The 24258-nt window shown below is 33.5% G+C and overlaps 1 protein-coding gene across 3 annotated transcripts in view; it reads right to left on the reverse strand.

The window, feature by feature from the left end:
- The window catches only part of COBL (cordon-bleu WH2 repeat protein), a 129260-nt gene that overhangs the window by 43154 nt on the left and 61848 nt on the right, over nucleotides 1–24258 (reverse strand). For all 3 annotated transcript variants that reach the window (XM_087946459.1, XM_087946462.1, XM_087946461.1), the window contains exons 9-10: nucleotides 18522–18645; nucleotides 13322–13492 (exon numbers count right to left, since the gene is read on the reverse strand). In XM_087946459.1, the coding sequence (XP_087802585.1) occupies nucleotides 13322–13492; nucleotides 18522–18645 (295 nt within the window). The remainder of the gene's footprint in view (nucleotides 1–13321; nucleotides 13493–18521; nucleotides 18646–24258) is intronic.

Genomic DNA, 24258 nt, shown 5'->3' on the forward strand with positions numbered 1-24258 from the left:
CTTGAAAAGAGCTGATGTCATTCCAAGCTTCAAAAAGAGACAAAATTACAGGAAACTGCAAGCCGCTATCTGACATCAATACTTGGGAAAATCCTGGAAAACATATAATCCAGCAGAAGATAATCCAGCAGTGGATTGTCAGCATCTAGCAATGAACAAAATAATTGCTGGAAACTAGCATGGATTTGTTAAAAGATCATTTCAAACAAATGTTGTCTTTTTTGATAAAATGGCTAAATTAGTGGATCAAGAACACCCTACTTCTAGATAAAATAGAACAATGTGGAATAAACAGTATCACCACCAAATGGATATGCAGTTGGCTGACCAATCACACTTAGCATGTGGTCCTCAATGGAACTATACCCATATGAAGGGAAGCATCCAATAGGATATCTAAAAGTTCTATTCTGGGCTCAGTGTTCTTCAACATCTGCATAAATGATTTAGATGAGAGGAATAGAAGGGGATCCCATCAAACTTGCAAATAACACCAAGTGGTTGTTGTCATTGCTGACACTTTGGAAGGTAGACTTAAGACTCAGAAGGATCTTAACAGACTTGACCATTGGGCTTTATTCAACAAGATGCAGTTTAAAAAGTACAGTCTTTTGCTTATGCAGGAAAAACCAAATGCATAGGTACAGATTAGGCAGTACCTAATTTAATGGTAATTACTGTGAGAGGGCTCTAGGTGTCCTCTTCAGCCACCATTTAAGTTTCAGCCAGCAATGTGATGTGGCTGCCAAAAAAGGCAATGTAGTCCTAGGATGCATCAAGAGGGGTAGCACCAAGATCATGAAAAATGATAGTACCTCTCTATATAGTCCTCTTTCAAAACTTAAAAGGTTGTCACAGAGAAAGGGACCCATTTATTCTCCAAAGCACCTGAGGGCAGGACAAGAAGCAATGAGTGGGAGCTCATTAGAGGGGGATCCAAGAAGAAATTTCTTTAACAATTGGATTTATACAACTGGGTACTACAACCTGCTTCAAATTGTTCCTTAGATACATCAGTTCTGATCAAATTATCAGGAATCCAACACACAGTAAGGGGTTTTATCTTAAGGCAAGCTGCATGTGATCTGGAGTTGTAGGAAATATCAAGTTATTCCTCGTCATTGATAGATTACTCTTTGATTGTTTGGAGCTCTTTATTCTGGTACTCTATTTTCTGGTAGGAAAATAGGATCCATTTAATTCAGGGGCGTCAAACTTGCGGTCCAAAAGGGAAAAAAGTTGTGACATGTCATGTAATGACGTGTCGTTGCAAGTTTGACACCCCTGATTTAATTGGTCTATTCATGGTTCCTAACATACCTAACATGGTATTCAAAGTTCCTGAGAACAGTTCAGTAAACTTTAATTTCTTCTTGGAATATAAAAATGACTATGCCCTTATATCAGACTGCACCTGCACAGCTCTTTATGAATGCAAATCCTAAAGGGACTGATTTTTGTAAGAACTTCAGAAGATGAATTTGCAGAAGAGATGTCTAGAGTGCTATTGGAGGAGGATGAGGAACAAATCCACAACACATAGAAAAAGGACTTTTTAAAAGGATTAAATCATGATAAAAATGGCAAAAAATGTATATTTTCTCACGTTAATTGCATCTGTTGACTATTATCTAGCTATCCTATTTAAGGCAATTTATTCTGTCCTGTGATAAGAAGATCATTTGAAGGGCTGATGTGAGGAATTTTCTGGTATCTTGTCAAATAAGATTTGCTCTGAACTAGATTCCAGCTGTGCAGACCTTATGAAGATGATTAAGGCAGAGTCTGGCATGGTTATCTGGGATAGTTTCATTCTGCTCTTTGTTGCTTATGTTTTTGCTTCTGAGAAAGTCTAAGAATCCCCAGTTGTTAGTGAGACAACTAGTTTATTAAAACCCTGCTCTTCCAAATTGGTCAAATTCTCTGGGTTGGATTCAGGAATTCTTGAGATAAGGAGTAGTTCCCTTGTGCTTAAGAGGAAAGTAATCCTTCCCCTATGAGGACCTGTCAATACAGGTTAGTTTCTGACTGGTTTCCAGCCATTCCTTTTCCCCAAAAAAGTTGTGGAAAATGCAGCTGGGCTGCAGCTTCAGAAGGCTCTGGAATTAACAGATTATCTAGTTACCTTCTGGTCTGGTTTCAGGCCTGTGTACAGTACCAAGGCAGCATTGATCATGCTTATAGATTCCTAAGGTGGGATGAGGATGGGATTATGCATCCACCTTGGCTCTCCTGAATCTTTCAGTGGTCCTTAATACATTAATTAATGACGATCTGTCTTTATAGGAATTCTCCTTCTTACGGGGTTGGTTGTAGTTGGCAATGATAGGAGGTGGTGATGCAGATCTCAACACTTGTTTTGGATAGTGCCTCACAGCTTGATTCTCTCTCCACTTCTGTTTAATAACTATATGAGGCTGCAAGGTGAGGCTTTAGGATGGGGTTAAATATCTTCTGTATGCTGAGGACACCCAATTATATATCTTATCCATGATTATTTAAGTGATTGCTCTATCTTCTGACACAATGCCTGGAACCTGTGAAGATCTGATGAGTAAAGAACAGAGTTCAATCCTATCGAAACCAAGTGTCTTGTTTTCTGAAGTCTTGAAGACCTGGTTGTTTGCCAGGTATTGGATTAGGTGATTTTGTAAACCATCTGGATTGACAGCCGAATTGCCTTTGTCATAACTGATTTACTTATGTTTCTAACCATTTATTTTTTATGGTGCTGTTCTACCACACCTGTAAGCTGCCTTGAGTTGCACATTGAATGGGTTGCTATATAAATTGACATATAAACATCTAAGAAACATTGTATTTGAAATGAAACAAATAATCAGTTTTACATGAAATAGCATAAAGATTAATAATATTAACAACAAATAAGAAATGTGAGGGTCGGTGGGGAAGTAAAATATCCAGTAGGTCTAAGTTTTATGAAATATAAAATATACCTCTTAAGATTTAAAAAAGGCATTAATTCAGAAAATTTTTGTTTTCTTTCATGTTTACCAAATTAATACTGTTTTAAAAAGATTGGACATCAACTTTCTGGTTTTGTAACTAATTTCAGGGCTCTTGATTCATATAATTGAATTGTGGCTCTTTTTTGGCCTCTCTTATTTTTCATACAGGTAAATATATATAGTTTTAGTTCTTAAAAATGTAAATCTAATGCTGAACTATACTCACCAAATAAAGCATTTGACACTTCATGAACCTATTTAGCCTAGATTTGACAAAGCGAAATATTTTACACAAAGAAATTTATATTCTTTATGTTATGTCAATGTTGAAACATATTTATATAATATGAAAAATATGGAACATTCTTAATGCCTTTAATAAAAAGTTTCAGGATGACATTAAATTTATATTATTATATGACTTTTTTTCTCATTTCTTCTTTCCCTGTTGATTTTAGTTTTCTTCTAATTGCTGTATTATATGCAATTTTTAATGTAGTGCCACTTTTTGTTCACTATATTTTATTAATAAAAAAGTATTTTTATGTTTAATATACTTCTTTCCTTTTAAATTTTGGTTTCTTCTAATTGCTGTAAAATGTGCATTTTTATTGCAGTATCACTTTTTGTTCAAAATATTTTATTTAATAAAAATAAAAATAACAATTAGTATAGATGGATATTATTGTACAGAAGATAAAAGGAAATAAAGAACAAAGGAAAGACATTGCTCAGCAATCCCTCAAAAAATCAGTCGTAAAATACTTTTTTATAAAATTGACAAGTGAAAAAATAAACTATGTAATTGGCACTACTCTTGAATGGGCATGAGCAAAAATCCAATCCCTTCTGCAATTATAGTCTGTATAGGCAAAACCTACATGTGGAGGTTTCACTGAGGGCTGATTTCATTGAGGGCCGCATCAGGGTTGTGTTTGACCTTGGGGTCAAACTCTGGCAAGGAGGCATGGCCAGGGGCATGGCCAGCTCAATGTCAGTCATCAAGGCTCTGTTCTCGGCCACAATGGCTCTCCAGGCCTCCATTTTTGGCCACGACAGCCTCCTGTAGCCCTCTGCCAGTAAAAATACTCCACCAATACTCTGCCTTCTATTGTGGAAATCCCTAACTGTAGTAAATAATAGTACCTCCACTATGCATAGCATCATATCCATTTTGCTGGCAGAGGCACCACGGGTCGGTACTTCGCTGTTTCCAGGACAGCCTCATAGACCAGATCTAAGCATCCTGCAGGCCAGATCCAGCCCCCAGGCCTTGAGTTTGACACCCATGGATTAGAGAGTACAAATAGTAATACTATTTCTTAAGGAAGAATATGAAATGTAAATAACATCCATTGAAATACAAGTCCAGACCATTAACCACTATGTTAAATGTTTTTCCATACTAATTTACCGTAACTGATCTCATGAATTCTATTATTGAAGATTTTTTATAAACATTCCTACAGGCATTCTTTAAAAAAATACATATGAAAGATACAGGATTATTAGTATTTTAGTATTTCATACTTCCAAAATATTAAAATTATTACTTCTAGTATGTTATTTGGTGGGAAATGTACTGCATACATGGCCATTTTTATTATATTCAGAAGGGTGGTAAGAAAGGATGAGAAGATGAATTGAATATCATCATAATTTAGTTGATATAGGCTGAGATTCTTTACAATAAAATAAGAAATTGTTTCAATATCATACTGCAATTGCCAAAGGAATAAAAATAGAAATTAAATGAATTAAATAGAAATTCAAAACACATTCACATTTTGATGTTTTTACCTCTGTCAATGGAGCAGTTGAAGAGAATTCTGTGCTAACATTACCTGGACAAGTCCACTTAAAGAATGTTTTTAACAACAGTCTTGTAGTATCCATAAATCCCTCACATTTATTCTGCCAAAAATTTATCTACAATAACCAAGATTAGGCAGTACAGTATCAATGGGCAACAATATATTATCTCCAGAAACAATCCACTGGTTTTTAAAAATATTTTTAAATTTAAAAATAAATTGCAGAGTCATTTGGCAAAACAAGTTGTTTCATAAAGAAAACTGATTTGCTTTCTTGAAAGGAAGAGCCAGAATTGCATGAATTATTTTAGCTACTATTGTGAAAGAGATCTACTATCTGAAATTAAATTAATTGTTCTCTAGATTAATGTATGAAAATTAATTATTGTTTTGGTTAATGCTGTGAAAGAGGACCCATCTAAAGTTTAGTTGTTCCAATTGTCCAGCAAATTTCTCCAATCTAGAACCAGGAAAAATTACCCGACAGTGAGAACAATTAATAAGTGGAACATAAATTTAGCTGCTCCGTCATTGAAAGCTTTCAAGAAGAGATTGGACAACCATTTGGCATCTGCTTGAGCAGGAGATGAGATTAGAAGACTTCCAAGGTCCCTTCCAACCCTATTATTCTATATTTAAGAAGATTGCCTGCAACATTTGCTGAAACTACTTAAGAAAATCCTAAAAACAATCTCCACAGTATTTGCCATAATTACTCGGTAAACAAGCTCTTTGACCAGCACTGCAAAGGTACCTTTCTCGGCCTTCTCTTTTTGTGCAAGATTTCCTGAAGATTTTTTTGACATTTAACACCATGGACTTCCTATAGAGAAGAGGTAAGCCATTTTACAAAGTGACTTTTCCTAAGCCAAAGTCATGTCCCTGCATTCTCTCAACAATTCATTGGTTGACAGTTCAGACTGCCATGTAGCATGAAATGATCTTCTGCATCAGTGGTGGGATTCAAATTGTTTTACTACCGGTACTGTGGGCGTGACTTGTTGGGCGTGGCAGGGGAATGATACTGTAAAATCTCCAGTCAGAGGTGCTATTTTCCGGTTCTCCAAACTACTCAAAATTTCTGCTACTGGTTCTCCAGAACTGGTCAGAACCTGCTGAATACCAACTCTGTTCTGCATACTACAAGGTTCTCTCTATTGTTGTGTTACAGCAATTAAAAGGCAAATGGCATGAAAAGACTGTCCACCAATTCTCTAGCCTTCTATTCTGGAAATCCCTAACTGTAGTAAATAATAGTACCTCCACCATGCACAGCATCATATCGATCAGTACATCACATTTCATAAGAAAGAGAGATCTGGTAGTTAAAGGATATAGTCCCTAAGGAATTTCATAGTCTTTTCAGAAGGAGATAGCAGCCTGAAGTCCTTGGTCCACTGAGTGTGCCAACTGATCTCTTAACTAGCCTCTTCAGCATGCATTTTGAACAGTAAAGCACTCACTGACAGGTTTTAGGCATGCCCATCTCTTACATGAGCTTTGGGGTTTTCTACAGCCTGCAATAAAGCTACCAAGTATAATTGCAATTAATTCATTTCTCTCCTTCACCTGCAGCATTCTCCAAAGACTATTCCCACGAGTCTTTTATGCCTGGGACAGTAACCACTTTATGTGCAAAGCAAGATTTAGTGTACTCCTTGCATTTTTTTCATCTTACAAATGCCTATCCTCAACATAAAATCAATAATGACTTTCTGTGAAGAGCAAGTAATTTTGTGAGTGTGCTCATCAATGCTTTTATCTTACAAATGCAAGCTTAACAAGTTGCCTATCCTCAGCATAAAATGTCTTGCAAGCCATAGATTAATTCCAAAGGGGAAAAATAATGCTCTGCACAATTGGCTCTTGTATACCATTTTCTCTCAGCCATATTAAAAGATTTGCAATGGTATTTCTTGAACATTTAAAGTAAAATTCCTATTTACTGGATTAGATAAAGAAAGTATTGAGGATTTTTTTCTGTTTAGAATGCATTTATTTGACTATCTATTAAGAAAAGTACATGCTCAGCTACAAATAAACAAAATTATAATAGCCACATGCTTTCAAAAAAATAAGTAAAAACTCTTTTAGGGTATAATATTCAGCTCCGGAGAAGTAAATTTCCCATCTTTCTTTTTTATTATTAGCATATATACCCCCTTTGCTCTGTTGAATTACTTTGTTTTCTTATTAAAACAAAATAAACAAAAAAGAATAAAAACAAATATTTGTGTCCTGGGTAAAAATGGCCTAAACTCAACTCCCCATCTAAAGGCTAATGATGAAATCAGGTAATAACTGATGATGTTGCTATTAAAACTTAAATACAAAAAGAACAGCACTTTTGCTATAACTCTTCTTCATGACTCTGAGTAAATACACATTTGATAATATAGGCAAAATTGGAAGTAGGTCACCCAAGTAACTTTATGTCTATGGTGGTATTTGGACTCACAAACTCCAAATTTTTAGACTTAACCAATTCATCAAACTGGCTCTTAATAAACAGGTATTCTATTCATAATTAATTAACCTATTTATCACATGCTATTTGAGTAAAATAGTGGGACCAGACATAACAAAACTATTTTGGTACGAAATCAAAAAATAAAATTTGTTAATTTTAATATGCACTGAATGGTAATTAAATAATTCTTAATAAACAACTAGAACATACAGTAGGTTATTTCTAGGTTGCCATAAGGGGTTTGATTCTGAGTGTCCATGATATCTGCAAAATTCAAAGTACAACATGGCAGTACAGAGTTAATGTTTTTTTATGTTTCTTTGCTGCTATCTAGAATTTATATGATATGTTAACTTAATGTCTACATACAGTACTGCAGATTGTTAATTTTCCTGGTGATAAAAATGAGATAACAAGAGAACAAAACTGTTGGCCTATTCCTTTAATAAATAAAATTACTTTCACTTAACGCATCTTGTCCTCTAACCTTGAGATTTGGTTAACTGCTAAATTCACCTCTTGATAAGTGTTTACAAAGATCTGTCTTAGAAGATATGAGATACCATTGAGTTACAGTCTTAGGAAGAAAGGTCCTAGCAAATTTATATTCTTACCCAAACAAGTAAGACTTTTCTTCCTTCTTTGATACTTGAAAGGACATACACACTTATCTATTCCTGGCTCAGAATTATCTCCTCTGCACAACTCTGAGTAAATGTATATATGCCACATTATGGAAGAAAATGAAGAAATGGCAGGAAAAGTCTTATATATATTTTTCCTCAGTTAACATGAGAATTATCTTCTAGTCTAATGTTGAAAGTAGAGGCTTTCTCAAAGTACTGATCTCAGTACAAGGTTTTTGACTTGATACTACTCTGAAAATTGTTGATATACTTCTTTAATATACTGGGAAATAGTACATAAAGTGCCAGTAGTAAAAATGTTTGTATGATAAATTAAAACTGCTATGGCTTTAATAATTTCCCATCCGATATAGAGAACAAATTTCCATTTGAACATTAGTGGAAATTATGATACTTGCTAGATGTTTAGAAATTAACAAAGAACAAGTTTTTAAAAAGAACAAGTTTTTCAAATCAATGCTGCATATTAAGTAATATGAAACAAAATCATATGTAAACTTTTGAATACACAATATAGTTTAAACATTATTTCTGTTCTTTTAGTATATATAAAGTTCATGTTTATAGCTTTTTATATAAATATTGAACAGTACTAAATAAAATTGCTTTCAGAAATACACATAAAAAGCAATGAACATTTTTCTCAAACTAATACAAAAAAGAACTCTATTGAATTAGATTTGTCGTCAAACAATTTAGAAGGTATTTGATTCAGAAACATATTTAATCATATGCTAATAGAACCGCAACAAGATATTTAAATGCAGTAACAGTATGCAAAGCAGGAAAGATAATGAATTAGTCTATGTTTATTATATCCTCTGTATATCTTCCTATGTAATGCTATGTGGGATTGATCTGAAGAGATGCTGCCTAGGGAATGGTCAGATAAGAGGGAGCATAGCCTAGAGCTGCCTAGTGAACAGAGCAACAGGCTTAAGAGGGACCCACCCTAAGTTATTTTGTTGTAAAGACGATGGTGGGAGATCAGGTAATTTCAGACTTGCAAAATTCTGTTAATATGCCTTTAAATAAAGTAGAATTAGATAACATTTTGAAGCATTTTTATTATTTGTCTGTTAATGCTCTATCTTTTATAGTTCCCATTTCGAATTCTAACTTACTTCAACACCTGTAGCTTTCAATTCTAATCCTTTATGAGGTTTATAGATCATGCTGAGCAAATTCTAGAAGTTGGTTCTGACTGGCAGAAGCCAAGCAAGCTGATCTTATTCATGTGACATGAAAAAAGAACTGCCATGTTCAACATAATATTAACTCTGCAACTCTATTCAGAAAGAAATCTTGCTATTCTGAATGAAGTTTATATAGAGTATGTATGGGTCTCTTAATAAAACTCTGAGATAAATCTAGTAATGGGATTCACATTTTTTTACTACCGGTTCTGTGGGCGTGGCTTGGTGGGCGTGGCAGGGGAAGGATACCGTACCATCTCCAGCCAGAGGTGGTGTTTGCCAGTTCTCCAAACTACTCAAAATTTCCGCTACCGGTTCTCCAGAACTGGTCAGAGCCTGCTAATACCACTTCTGGATAAATCAATTGGAATCAATGAGATTGATTCCTACATAAACATGCAGGAATGTAATCCTACACAAACAAATGTGCTTGAACTAAGTGAGGCTAGCAGTACAACCATTTACTTATATACTATTAAAACTCTTCTGTTTTTAAACTTTAACTGGGTGAAACAGTTTATCATAAGGCAAAATCTTTCAAACCAGGGTAACTCAAAGGGGAAAATTTACAGAATGGATCCAAAATACAGGATCCCAGAGTCCTATGGAATTGAAATTTAACAAATTTTATAAACCATTTTATGATATAAAAATGATCTTAGAGCATAATATAAATACATAATACAAAATATCATCAAACATTTGCTGTGGTCAACCCCTGATATTTGTCTGTGACATAGTTTAATATGGACTATTCAAGACAGATACATCTCAGAGTATCTCACTGAATTTTTAAAAACTTTTCAGGTACATTAAAAGCTCTGCCATTATTGATGGCACTGAGAAATCTGGTGAGGAATATTTCTTAAGTGGTGACCCAAGGGTTGTCTATTGTGTACTTAATCCCCAGAGTCTATATTACTTTATCTATATACTATTAAAACTTTTCTGACCTCATTGGAAAACTATGTATCATTCATTAACTTGCTTCATTAAGGCGTGCCCAATTGCATAGAACAATAGAAATAAAATGTATATGGATATAGCACATTATATAGTAGTAAATGTATACTTGAAAAAAAGAAAGATAAGGAAAAAATAGCATAAATGTAGTTTTTCAACTTCAACAACAAAACTGAGAAATGTCCTCCATCTAAGTAATTAAAAAAACACGCAAAAAATCACTCATACACTAAATCCTGGAAGAATTTGTTTCATAAACATATATGCAGCTGAAAACATTTGTCACTGCAAAATAATAACATAAATGAAAAAGGATTTGAAAATGTCATTCATGTAAGAAGAAGGTTCTTCCATATGAAGGGAAAAGGCAACATAAAGATAGGTAAGGCAGCAGAGGCAACAGTTTTCAGAAAGATGGGACACCATAGCAAAGAGCCAAACTGTATCAGATGGGCTTGGAAGGTGAAGGAAATGATGCACAACAATAAACTGTTGAGGGAAAAAAAGCAAATAATGCATTAAAAATTGAAAATACTTTTAGGCACACTCCTAATTTACCAATCTAGGAATACATACTACTACCATTAAGTATATTTTTAGATGTTTAAGAGCTTCTAATGAAGCTAACAATAAAGGTGAGGAAGCATCCTTGAAGAATAACCTATACCCTGTCCAAATAAACTTTTTAAAATTGACAGCTGCAATATGTTATACTTCAATATAATGCATATTCACAGAAGGGTGAAAGATCTTTTTAGATCTTTGTTCACAAAAGACTAGTAATTCTAAATGTAATGTTCTTGGACAAAATAAATATATTTAATCAGAGCATGCTGTTGGTATATACCTTACTGTGTGCATACACACACATGTACCCTAAACTACCCTAGGAACTCTCGAGAAGAGCAATAATCAAATAACAAGAACAGGGTGATTCAGTGTGCCTTATTCTCTGAGGATATTGCTGCCAGCAAGAACATAACTCAAGCACATGCACCCTCAGGCATATCTCTACAAATAGGGTTCTTGTGGCCAAATAGAATCATGTTTTGAAATATTTCAAATGGTCCTAATTTAATACTCACTATCCACAATCCTGTATCTATTTACTCCTGAACAGACACAAATACTGTTATGCTCTATCCTAATTTATCTTAAAATAAATTCTACTAAACTTAGTATGATATACTTCCCAATTGCCTTGATGGAACTATTAATTAATTAAAACATCGGCAACTATACATGCAATAAATGTATCAATCATAACAAATCTTCACAAGGTGAAAATTTGATCAAATCAGGTATTAGGCTAGAAGAATAGAAGAAATCATATTAATAAACTAAAACAGAAAAATCTACACATGGATGGGTAATGTGGGATTTGTGTGCAAAACATTTAAAGGTCCAAATGTTAACAAGGCAGAATTGTACTTGAACAGAACATATTTATTTCCTTTTAATTTTTTGAAGAGGTAAAAAGAGGAAGGCAGGATAAAGCAATTATGCACTGGCTAATAACAGAGCTCTGAGTTGCTGGCAATTCTCTGTATGTTTCATGTGTTGCTGCTTTCAGGGAGACAATAGCAAACTGGTGACAGATAAGCTTAACCAAGAACTGAAGGTAAGCATTTCTCCAATCCCATCTTCCATTGGTCATGTGACTTCACTTGTGACTTTGGTTGCAAATCATATCCGATTTAACATGAATTATTTTATTTATTTATTTATTTATTTATTTATTTATTTATTTATTTATTTGCCAATTGTTTACAAGATAATAAGTATAAGCGTATACATAGTTGTGAATACATGAAATGGGTACATATAAGAAAAATAAAAGAATAAGAGAAACAATAGGACAGGGACGGTAGGCACGTTGGTGCGCTTATGCACGCCCCCTACATAGTTCCAGTTGGATACTACATTGACTGAAAACACTTTAAGTCTGTCTTACTAATTGGCAGGGATAAGATGAGGGCAACATCAGAAGTAAGGTAGCCATACCATTTCAAATGATACACAGATTAATTGAATACACACTTAATTGAATATGCCACAGAAGCACTTGTAAAATCTGATGCAATTGCTCAGTACTTGATAAATCACATGTACAAAATTCAAGACTAGACCTGCATGTAAAAATCATATATCATTTTAATTATATGAGAAATAGAAATTATGTTGTCAATATTCACTGAATCATATGGAAGAATGAATGAAACAGAGGCTAAGACAATGGATTGTCTTCTACAGCAAAGAGGGTCTTCCAATGTTTTTCAAACTGTCATCAGTGATTCTAGGAAGAGGCTACTTCTGCAAAAAGTTTACCAGTTGCCTTCATTTATCCTCTCTTAGCCCAGGTCAATCCTTTTCAATCACAGCAACTCTAAGATGAATGAATTTTAATATCCAGAATTCCCCAGTCAGCATGGCTAGCTGATGCATTCTGGGATTTGAAATTCACACATCTTAAAAGTTGCTAATATTGAGAAATGCTGGCCCTAGGTAGTTAGCAGACTAACTGGAATGTCTCTGGGAAAAAAATGGTCATTGTAGGTCATTGATCACATATTATAAAATATCCAGAAGCCCCAAGAGACCCAGTAATAGCCTGTTTCTAAATTCTCTTTCTCTTTCCTTTTGCCATTCATTATATTCCAAACTGCAAATGTAATTATATTTTAGTATTTCAATTACAAATAACTCAAATAAAATGCAAGAAAAAATGCATTTCTTTCTGTATTTTTTTAGATTAATTATTACTTGGGAGAACTGCTCATTTCTCTTATATGCTTCTTGTATTGATTCAATTTATTTAGGCAATATTATTTTTAAAATAAATATTGTTATACTCTTATGAAAAATCAGGATTTGGGAAAAAAGTTTAGTGGTCCTCTATTCAAGTTCTTAAGGTGCATCAAGGACATTTAGCACTGTAACACCAACAATTATCTTCATGAGAAGTAGACTATATAATTCCATAAAAGTAAGAAAAATAATTAGTTAAATAAAATAAAATAAAATACTGAACTCAGGTTTTGCCATCCAAATGCCAAAAATGTCATATCTGAAATCATTATCTTAAATGACTACTTCCCAAAATGGTTTAGCCTGATTGATTCAATATATTAGTCAAGTTCATATCATACATTTAAGAATTTTAGAAGGAAACAAGATTGATAAGGAGGACACGTATATGACTGGAAACAGAACAGAGGAAAGTCTGGAAAAGAAAAATAAATAGACAATTTTTCAAACATACTTTTAGATACCAACTGGGTTGGGTCTGTAACATCTGCTTCATTGTACAATGCAGCTGGGTCCATAGTATCTTTGTCAGGAGGAGGGTATGATGGGGGCGGGGGAATCACTAACTGGGGTGGATCTCGTGTGTTACCTCTAGGAGGCTTTTGAGGCGCTTGCTGTTCATTACCTATAGGGGAATCAATTGGAATTCACTAGTTACTATTACCATCAAATCAGATGCCTATCACATTTGCTGTAATGTACACTGCTCTGCAGTAATTTACATCATAATCACCTTCTGATTAGTGTTTGGAGATTGCTACTCCAAAGTATTAGCTGTTTATCAGTTTTAATGTATTTTTCAAGGAAACCTGAAACTCCAAAGCAGGCATAACTGTATTACAACATAAAAAGTTAGTGTGCAATTTACCCTTGCTTCCTTAAAATGATATGTTTGGTTATGAGTCATTTGAAATAATCCACGGTTAATCTCTTTTTAGCATGTATTATTCTCTACCTGACCTTTGTAATCAGCATACACACAACACACAGAAAGAGCCATTCATATATCTCTAACTGTCATATTATCTTAAGAATTATGTATAGCTCTTATGGTATATAATTTCATTAAAATATTATTGCCAACATAACCAAAAAGTGTACAAACAATAAATTACACTTGCATCTCTATTTATTTAATCGTGTGCTACCATGATCACAAAATTCTCAGCTGCTAACAAGATATATAAAAAGTGAGACAAATAAAACTCAAACAAAATACATACATCAGATCACAAAAGCTATCTAAAGAGCTGGCCCTATCACTATAAACAGTGTTTCTGGGCTTTGGTCTCCCAACTTTCCAAAAATGTGAGGTAACCATGTAACTGAGAACCTTATTAAAAAAAATGAACCCCACAGATTATTACCCCTTTCTTTTCCTACATGTGGGGACCAATGGCACAACAATGAAACCAAAAACAATAACAGGAGATTATGAACAGCTAGGGAAGAAAGTTAAAGAATTGGGAGCACAAGTGGTATTTCAATTTACACTTCCAACAAAAGGTCAACATCCAATGAGGAAGCAAAGGATTTTAGAAATGAACCACTGGCTTAAAAACTGGTGTCATCAAGAGAACTTCTGTTTCCTAGACCTTGGTCTGCATTACCTACATGAAGGGTTACTGGCAAGGGAACTGGAAATATTATATTTGGAAAATGACGGGTTCATCTTATCAGAACACCTTTAAACTAGAATTATGGGGAAGGGAAATCTTCAAGACCTTCAGAACCTAATTTCAAGCAAAAACCACTAGATAACCAATCATGTAAGGAGGCAGGAAGTAAAGAGAAAGAAGGGAAAAAAAGAAAAACCCCAATGAAGTAGAGAGTGATGGAAAGGATGAAAACCCCAGATACAAAGTATGAGATAAAAGAAACATACCCAAGACCCATAAAGGACTGAAATGGCTATACACAAATGTTCAAAACTTAGGGAACAGATTAACTTTAAGTACTAGTGTATGAAGGTAAATATGATATAGTTGCCATTATTGAAACATGGTGGGATGAATCTCATGACTGAAATGTACTGTTAGAAGGATACAAACTATTCAAAAGAAACAGACCTAATAAAAGGGGAAGTGGAGTTGCACTATATATAAAAGATCACTACATCTCTACAGAAATCCATATAACCAAGGATGAAAACCTACTGGAATCCATATGGATTGATATAAAAGAAAAAAAGAATGACATTCCTATAGGCATATACTACTGGCCACCCAACCAAGAAGGAATAGATGCTTTTTGCTAAACAATTAACAAATGAATGTAAAAAATATACCACTGTAGTAATAGGAGACTATAACTACCCTGATTTCAACTGGGAGACAACATCTGGAGCAAGTGGGAGATCGAACAGATTCCTAACCAACCTAGGTGTCATCCAAAAGATAGAGGAGGGAACTAGAGGAAAAGCTATCCTGGACCTAATTCTTACTGGTGAAGTGCTAGAGGAAGTTGGAGTTGCCAGAAATTTAGGTCAGAGTGACCACATCATATTGGGATTCAATATAATGCAAATATAAGCAACAGAACATAATCCAGCCAGTGTCTTAAACTTCAAAAGAGCTATTTTATCAGAGGCTCAGAGACAGCCTAAGAAAAATTCCATGGATGAAAATCCTAAAGGCAAAAATAACTTAAGAAACACAGGAAACTAAAAAATATGATCATAAAAGCCCAGTCCAGCACAATACCACTGAAATAGAAAAACAGGAAATATAAGGAGAAACTAGAGTGGTTGTGCAAAGATCTCTCTGATAAACTGAAAGGCAAAAAGGACAAGTACAAAAAAATGGAAAGAGGGACATATAATTAAGGCACAGTATCAGCAGATAGCCCAAATCTGCAAAGATGAAGACAGGACAGCAAAGGCTCAGAATGAACAAAGACTTGCAACGAAAGTCAACGATAATTAAAAACAGTTTATTTCAACATATAAATAACAAGAAAAAAGTCAAGGAAACAGTAGGTCCAATTAAAAGATAAGATGGCAAGGAAGATATAGACAGTAGAGATAAAGCAGAACTGCTTAATCATTCTTTGCATCAGTCTTCATGCAAAAGACTCTAGCCCAATCTACTAAAAACATAACTGTAAAAAAGAGACTAGAAATAAAAATTAAAATAAGCAAGAAATTGGTTAGAGAATAAGGTCCCTTCCAACTCTGTTATTCTATTCTATGAATATAAATCACTGGAACCTGACAGATTATATCCCAGAGTTCTGAAGGAGCTGGTGGATGTTATCTCAGAACTATTGTACCATATTTTTCAAAAACTCTAGTAGAATACCAGGGAACTACCAGAAGATTGGAAATGAGATGAAAATACAGACCAATCAATAACTGGGAACATACCGGAAAAAATAATCAAAACACAGATCTACAAACATCTAGAAACAAATAAGTTATAATTAAAACCCAGCATGGATTTGTTAAAAATAGATCATGCCAAACCAATCTTATTTCATTCTTTTACAAAGTGACTAAAATTAACTGACCAGAGAAATGCTGTAGACATAGTATACGTAGACTTCAGCAAGGCATTCAACAAAGTAAATCACAACTACTTCTTGGTAAACTACAAAAATGCGGGATAGACAATATCACCACTAGATAGATTTGTAACTGGCTGACAAATTGTACTCAACAAGTCATCCTTATAGTTACTACATCTACATGGATGGAAGTAAGCTGTGGGGTACCATAAGGTTCCGTTTTAGGCCCAGGACTCTTCAATATCTTCATAAATGACTTAGATGTGGGAATAGAAGGGGGAACATCAAATTTGCAGATAACACTAAGCTGGCAGGAGTAGCCAACACCCCAGAAGACAAATTTAGGATCCAAAAAGATCTTTACAGACTTGAACAACGAACCCTATCCAACAACATGACATTAATGTGGAGAAAAAGGTTTTACATTTAGGCAGGAAAAATCAAAGGTACAAGTATAGATTGGGCAAAACCTGGCTCAGAAATAGAAACTGTGAGAGGGATCTTGGAGTTCTAGTGGATGATCATATATATGAGCCAGCAATATGTGGTAGCAATCAAAAAAGCTAATACAATGAAGTATTACTACTACTTTCTAAAACCTTACTAAGGCAACACCTGGAATACTGCATTCAGTTTTGGTCACCACACCACAAAAAAGATGTTGAGACTGTGGAAAAAGTACAAAGAAAAGCAACTAAGATGATTAAAGGCCTGGAGACAAACATATGAAGAACAGTTGCAGGATTTGGGTTTGGCTAGTTTAGATAAAAGGAGGACTGGGGGAACATGAAAGCAGTATTCCAGTATTTGAGAGGTTGCCACAAAGAGATGGGCGTCAACATACTTTTCAAAGCACCAGAGAACAGGATAAGAAACAATGGATGGAAACTAATCAAGGAGAGAAGCAACTTGGAATTGAGAAGAAACTTCCTAACAGTGAGAACAATTAGCCAGTGAAACAGCTTGCCCTCAGAAATTGTGGGCACTTCATCACTGGAGGTTTTTAAGAAGAGACTGGACAGCCACTTGTCTGAAAGTGAGCCAGGGGTTGGACTAGGAGGTCAGGATCTGAAATATTTGTGCCAGAATTATTTATGTTGTGTATAAACTGCCTAACAATGGGAGTTTCAGGTAGCTTTACAGATGTGCAGATTTTTTTTTTGGTTGTTGTTGTTTCTCATGTTTTGGACCATGGGAAAAGATCACGAAATGTTAAAATCAGCTAACTTTATCCATATTCGTGGATCTTAATATTTTAATATTAGTGTTGACTACAAATTTTCCAATCAATAAATACTATTCAAAATACTATGGTTTTGTCTAGTTAAGTAAAGCATGCTAAATCCTACTTTGTTAATTATACATTTAAAGACTGTAAAATCATTTGTCACCTTTGTTGAGAACAAGTCTTGTATTGAAATATTATATTAACTGATAATATATTTCAAAAATATATTCAAATGTGCAAAAAAGTGCTTAAGGCACCTTAAGTATTAACATACATCATAAAAATTTGCACATACTAATAAAGGTTTATGCATTAAATGGATTTGCAAGAAAGACATGTTAAAGCTTTGAAGAATTTTGTGAGAAAGGACAGAGGAAAACATTTTAAAAAGTCAAATTCTAGAATATTATTTGAATGCACCAAAGATCAAGATTGTTAAAAGTAAATGGTGGTTTATCTGATCATTATCTATTCAAATAGATACACTGTTGTCTCTGATAGCCGTTAGTGGACTTTTGCTGCTCAGGAGTGAAAGCTGGAAAAATTTGTTTATACATAAAAAAATGAGTTATGAGAAGTGATGACTGATTATATTTTAAGGAAAGGTGGTTAAGTTACTAAAATTGTTTATACTTGTGATGAAGGAAGAACTACACTATATCCTTGTTTTCTTTCTATTTTTCTGCATTATTTCTTGGTGTGTGTTTTTAAATTAATTTTTATCTTATTCATTGTAATTTTAATAACATTACTATTAAAAAAATAAATGATCAAATATTTCATTGTTTCCAGACTTTCATTCTGTTATGTTAATAGTAATATTTTGTAAACTGGGATATATTTTAGGATTACTGTTGATGCACCACACAACCTGCAAGCAGCAAAGATCACATGCACTAGGGTCAAAACTAGTCAGCCTTACCAATTGCACTTTGTCTTTTATTTTCTATTTCTTCAAATCTGTTTGGCATTTTAGGAGTTGGTGGAGGAGGAGGAGCACATCTCTTTTTCTTTTTTAATTCATGTTGCAATGAACATTGAGACATCTATAAAGACAGAAAAAATTGGTCGAATTACATATTTTGTATATTTGAAGAAATATTAATAGCCAATATTTGAGGCCTTTGTTTTCAGTGCCGTGTTCCACTACAGACAAGCATTTAAATAACCCTATCCTCAAGCAGCTAGTGCTTGAAGACATCCATCTCTAAATTGGCAATAACATTACATTTCCAAGACTAACTATTCTCAGTAGAACTGTCTGCTGTGCATATAATCACTCTCCATCTAAAATTATTAACCTCATTTATTATACAATACATAAAAAATGAATTTATTTTGTATATTCTAAACTTTAATAATCTCCCCTGGATTAACCATCTACATTTTCCATGTATAATGTTTATAAATCTTGATTATATATCCCTTGGTCATTTTTTAGTTGAAAACTCTCAATCAACTTTTTCTCACATATAAAGGATAATGACAATTTCACTATTCTTTTATTTACCTTCCTGCACTTTTTTGCTTTTTCAATTGTGATCACCAGAAATGTATCCAGTATTTCATGGACAAATGTACCGATAGATATATGGATATACTGGATTTGCCATGTTGGACAGGGTAATTTGATGATAATCAATTCATTTTTTGGCAACATCTGTCTGTCTCCCTAAATGGTTGCCTATATGTGATAATCAATTAGGTAGGAGATAAATTAAAACTAAATCTAGAGAAGACAGTGGTATTTACTGTCACAATTGCAGATAGACAGTTTTCCTTTTTTGGAAGGATTAAACTCTACTAGAATGAGCAGATAAACAATGTGAGATGCTTCTGACTACTATCCATCTCTGCTTGTCAAGAGTGAGGGAACAGCCCAGAAAATGGCCAGAACTGTTTCTTATTAGCTAGGCATTGTCAGGAACCTGTTTGTCTCCCCCCCCTCATTATTATGTATTAATGCATTATTGGATTATTGATTAAACTACTGAGCAGCTCTTACAATGTGATTTTTTTCCTCCCTTACATTTAAGGAGTTTGAAAGTTGAAGATAAAGGTAGGTTTTTTAAGTTTTCTTAGTTAAGGTTTTTTTTTTTTTTTTGCTATTTAAAATATAAGAATACCACAAAATACCATTTAGTCAATACACCATTAGCTCAAGAATAATGAAAATAATTTAGGATTAAGAAAGAATGTTGCAAAAACAGTGATTTCTGCTCTCCGGTTCTCTTTGGTACTCACAAACAGACTGGCATAATTTTCTAAGGTATCCCATGTCTATGATTACCAGAATACGATCTCCTGAAAAGTAGGTTTGTCTATGCATATACATATAACACATATATTTAAATATTTATAATTTTATAATAATAAAAGTAATTTTAAAATTATATCTACAGTACAGCATGAATTGTATTTAGGTTTTTAAAAAACTCTACTCTTATAGAAAGGTATAAAGTAGTATACCCCATTTTTTTGCAATGGTGATTTGGCAAACAGCTGTTCTGTAATGAAGTGAAGCGCTATGTAGTCATGATCATGTGAAACTAGTTAAAATGCTTCCTTAAAAGTTTTAAAATGTGTATATAGTAAAAGCTTGCTCATAAATTGGTGGAACACAATTTGCAAGACTTTATAGTTAGACTTAATGGAAGTAGAAAAACACAAAGAACATTGTGTTTCTTTTTCATGTTGGTAGAAAGCAAAACAATAGAAGTTGAAAACAATTTGTTATGGTTGGCTGCTTCTTTTATAAAAAAAATCAAGCCTTAACATAATCATTTGAAGCAACTGCCCACCCAACTTTGTTATAAACACCTCTTGCCAAATGTAACAAATTCCTCACTGTTCTCAGCACTCTTTCACTATTTTTGATAACTCATTAGCAGACTTCATTTTATTTAAACAGACATTGAACAAAAAAAAAGAGAACTAGGAGAAAACAAAAACAAGAAACCCATAAAACTGAACCACATAAAACATTTGTTATAAAAGCATAGTTGAGATATATAAGTACATTCATAAAAATGGTAGATTATAAATATCTACAATCAATTATTCTATGAAAAGACACTCATGAGGAAAGTTGTCTATTAGAAATAAATGCTGCAAATAAAAAAAATGAAAACATATATGAATAAAATCCAGTGGAAGATATTTAAAAGCACAGTTGACATATACTGTATAAGTACATTCATAAAAATGGTAGATTATAAGTGTCTACAATCAATTATTCTATCAAAAAGACACTTATGAGGAAAGTTATCTATTAGAAATAAATGCTGCAAATAAAAGAAATGAAAACATATATGAATAAAATCCAGTGAGATATTTTTCAAAACTCTTTGCAGTTGTGTTATTTTTTTCAGCCAATGTTGTTTTCCAAACTTTTAAATAATTCTTGCTAAAAGTAAAGGACTTAAAGTTCAATAATAATAATACTAGTAATACTAGTTCTTATACTAAATTTAATATTTAAAAACATAAAGGAATTTTTTTGTATCACTTTATATTACCAGAGGAAAATGGCCAATGAAACATTAAAACAATTATTAAAAACCATTGAGCCACGGTGGCACAGTGGTTAGAATGCAGTACTGCAGGCTACTTCTGCTGATCACCGACTGCCAGCAGTTTGGCAGTTCAGGTCTCACTGGCTCAAGGTTGACTCAGTCTTCCATCCTTCCAAGGTCAGTAAAATGAGGACCCAGATTGTTGGGGGCAATATGCTGACTCTGTAAACCACTTAGAGAGGGCTATAAAGCACGTGCAATAGCACTTAGCATGTCTAAGTGCTAGTGCTATTGTGTAATTTTTCAAATTTTGTCAGATACTTTCAATTACAATGAGTCATGATATGAATTCTAATCCAATCCAAAAAGATTTTGATTAAACTAGTATCTCTTAATCAATTGTTTTTTTATTAAACTAGATTTATAAGAAAATTTATGCTATAGCTATTAATATGAATTCTAAACTTCTAAACACACACACTGTTGAACTTTATCTAGTCTCACCCAGGTGCAACATAAGCTTGAGCAATAAATCAGCTAATTGAATAAATGAATTCTCATATGGCTAATTGTTTAGGTCTGACACCTAATACTTAAAATAGTTAACTTATTCAATAAATTTCTCATTAATCATCCATCTAATTTGGGGATTTAAAGCATAAGGTAAAATAGAATCTAATTAATGACTTAAAGAGAACACCAAAAATATTTGTTTTGGTTAATTCCAAAGTATCCACTAGCAAAATGAAGCAATAAAACTCTGAGGTATCATCATAAAATAGACAAAGCAGAAAAAAAGTTGTTGTTTTTTCAAGAGGCAACTGGACTCTCTGGTTTTCTTGAAGATGTTTTGCTTGTCATCCAAGAAGCTGCTGAAGAGCTGAAGAAACTTCTTGGGTGAAAAGTGAAACATCTTCAAAGAAAAACTAGAAAGTCCAGTTGCCTCTTGAAAAAAGCACCTTTGGGACAACCATGACCTGGATGACTGAGAATCTCCATAAACAGACAAAGCAGTAGTATCATCAGTATAATGAAGGGCAATGAGTAAGGAATAGATGATGGAATTCTGACTCAGCAGGTACCTTAAAAATATCACTAATACAAAAAGTTAAATAACAGCGGCACAGCGCTTTAGCTTTGTTTAATATATTTGCAAGGAGAGAAAGGTCAGTTAAATTTCATAAGTTAATTATAAGTTTTTTTAAATGTTGTCTGAAGTGACAACTAATTTACTTCAGAATCATTCACAACTACTGTGAAATATGAAGGGTTCCTTAAGGCAAATTATAATATTTCTCAGGAAGATTGTGTATTGTAACACATCTACAATATCCAGGGCAAACTATCCATGGATTGTAATTATAGTTGATTGACTGGTTATGTGCCATCAAGTTTGTTTGTTTTTTACTCTAATGATCATATATATTTTCTTCCTGATGACCTATCCCAAACCTGTTCTTTCAACAGTGCCCTCACCACCACTGTGAATCATCCACCTTGCTGATTGCCCTCTTTTTTCTTCTTCTACCTTTTCTTGCATTACATCTTGTTCCAACCATTGCCAGGATGAGTGCAGTGTTTGAATTTTTAACTGACGGAAGCACAGACAATATTCATTTCTAGTAATTGTAAGTACTGCTGGATGAGATGATAGACTAAAAGGACAATTCTTTATGTTCCAAATTACCAGAGACGAGATGGATGAATTCCATTTAAGGAAAATAAAATTCCTCTGCCCCTCCTGTGCCTACCCTTGACAGTAGTCTGAAATTATAAGAATCCTGAATCCACATATTACATATTGGAGGTTCCTGAACATGTTTGTAGTGTTTTTTCTGTTTTTCTTACAAGAAGTTGATAAAAAAGAAAATTGGATTCTATTTAGGAAAAAGAGGAAGATGTTTTTTTTCTCCCAAAACAAACATCCTCAGACCAGTGAAGTCTCTGCATTTCAATGCCTGAGAAAATATTTGGTGATGCAAACTGACTTCCGTAAGTGGAAATAGATTTAATAATGAGTTTGTACAGTGGAAATCTCAACAATTTCAGTAACTGGATATTTTTAATGGATATTATTTCCTGACACTTCCAGTCTGTTTAGCTAGTAATAGAGGAGTATGGGTAAAGCTATCCTACACTGTTATAAGCCATTTAATTTTTTCAAACCATCTACAATGACAGTTGTAATACTTAAGGGGAACAAATTCCATATCTTGATTATGTGTGTGTGCAAATGTTTTGTTCTGAATCTCCCAGTGTTTAATTTCAATGGAAAAGAACTTTTAACTTTTCCATACCATGTACATTTTATGTCTTCTTTCTTGCTTTTACCACAACTAAATAATCTTATGGAGAATTGTGTTACAAATTTTGCTTTTATATACATACATGCCAGTTCATATTGTACATACATACATTTATGCATGCACATAAAAGTTTTGCTTTACTACATTTTGAGGAGGTAAAAGTTCTGTTTATAATCTTATATATTTATATGAAAAAAATTACACAATTTTCAATTCCTTTCCTAATGCTTCCAAGCCTGGAATGCATGCTTCTTACAGCATCCTTATATTGGTCTGGTATTTTTCATATCCACTGTGATTACAATATCCTTTCCTGATCAGTTTTTTCCAGCTCAGATATTAATAATGCACAGTAGTTCTCATTTAGAAATTTCCTTTCTTTGGTGACCATTTAGCAGTTACAATGGTGATGAAAAGCAACTTTGAGACCAATCGTTACCTATACAGACCTGGCACAGAAAAGCAAAGAAAAGCTGAAGTAAGATCATAACCACAATTATGATTTTATCTAGCAATCACTTCCCTTAATGAAGTGATAACTACAGCAAATGAGGAATACCTGTAAATGTGAGGTGTTGCTTTCTAGCTGCAATTGCATATTTTAAAGGTCACTTACTTGTTTGAAGAGATCCTTTTGCAAGTCCTCTTAATTATTTTGTTTTTAACTTTACTATCTTGAATAGTTTTGTAATAGAACAAACTCAATCATTTCACTTCTCAATGAGTCCATATAACTTACAAGCTAATTAAAAAAACACAGTCCCAGTCTTGACCTCCTTCTAAATATCCTTCTAATATAAAATAATATATAAATATAAATAATATAAATAATTGCCCT

This window comes from Notechis scutatus, chromosome Z (assembly GCF_049901735.1).
Source record: "Notechis scutatus isolate UNSWTSFEM ecotype Mainland chromosome Z, rNotScu1.2, whole genome shotgun sequence".
In the NCBI taxonomy this organism is placed as follows: domain Eukaryota; kingdom Metazoa; phylum Chordata; class Lepidosauria; order Squamata; family Elapidae; genus Notechis; species Notechis scutatus.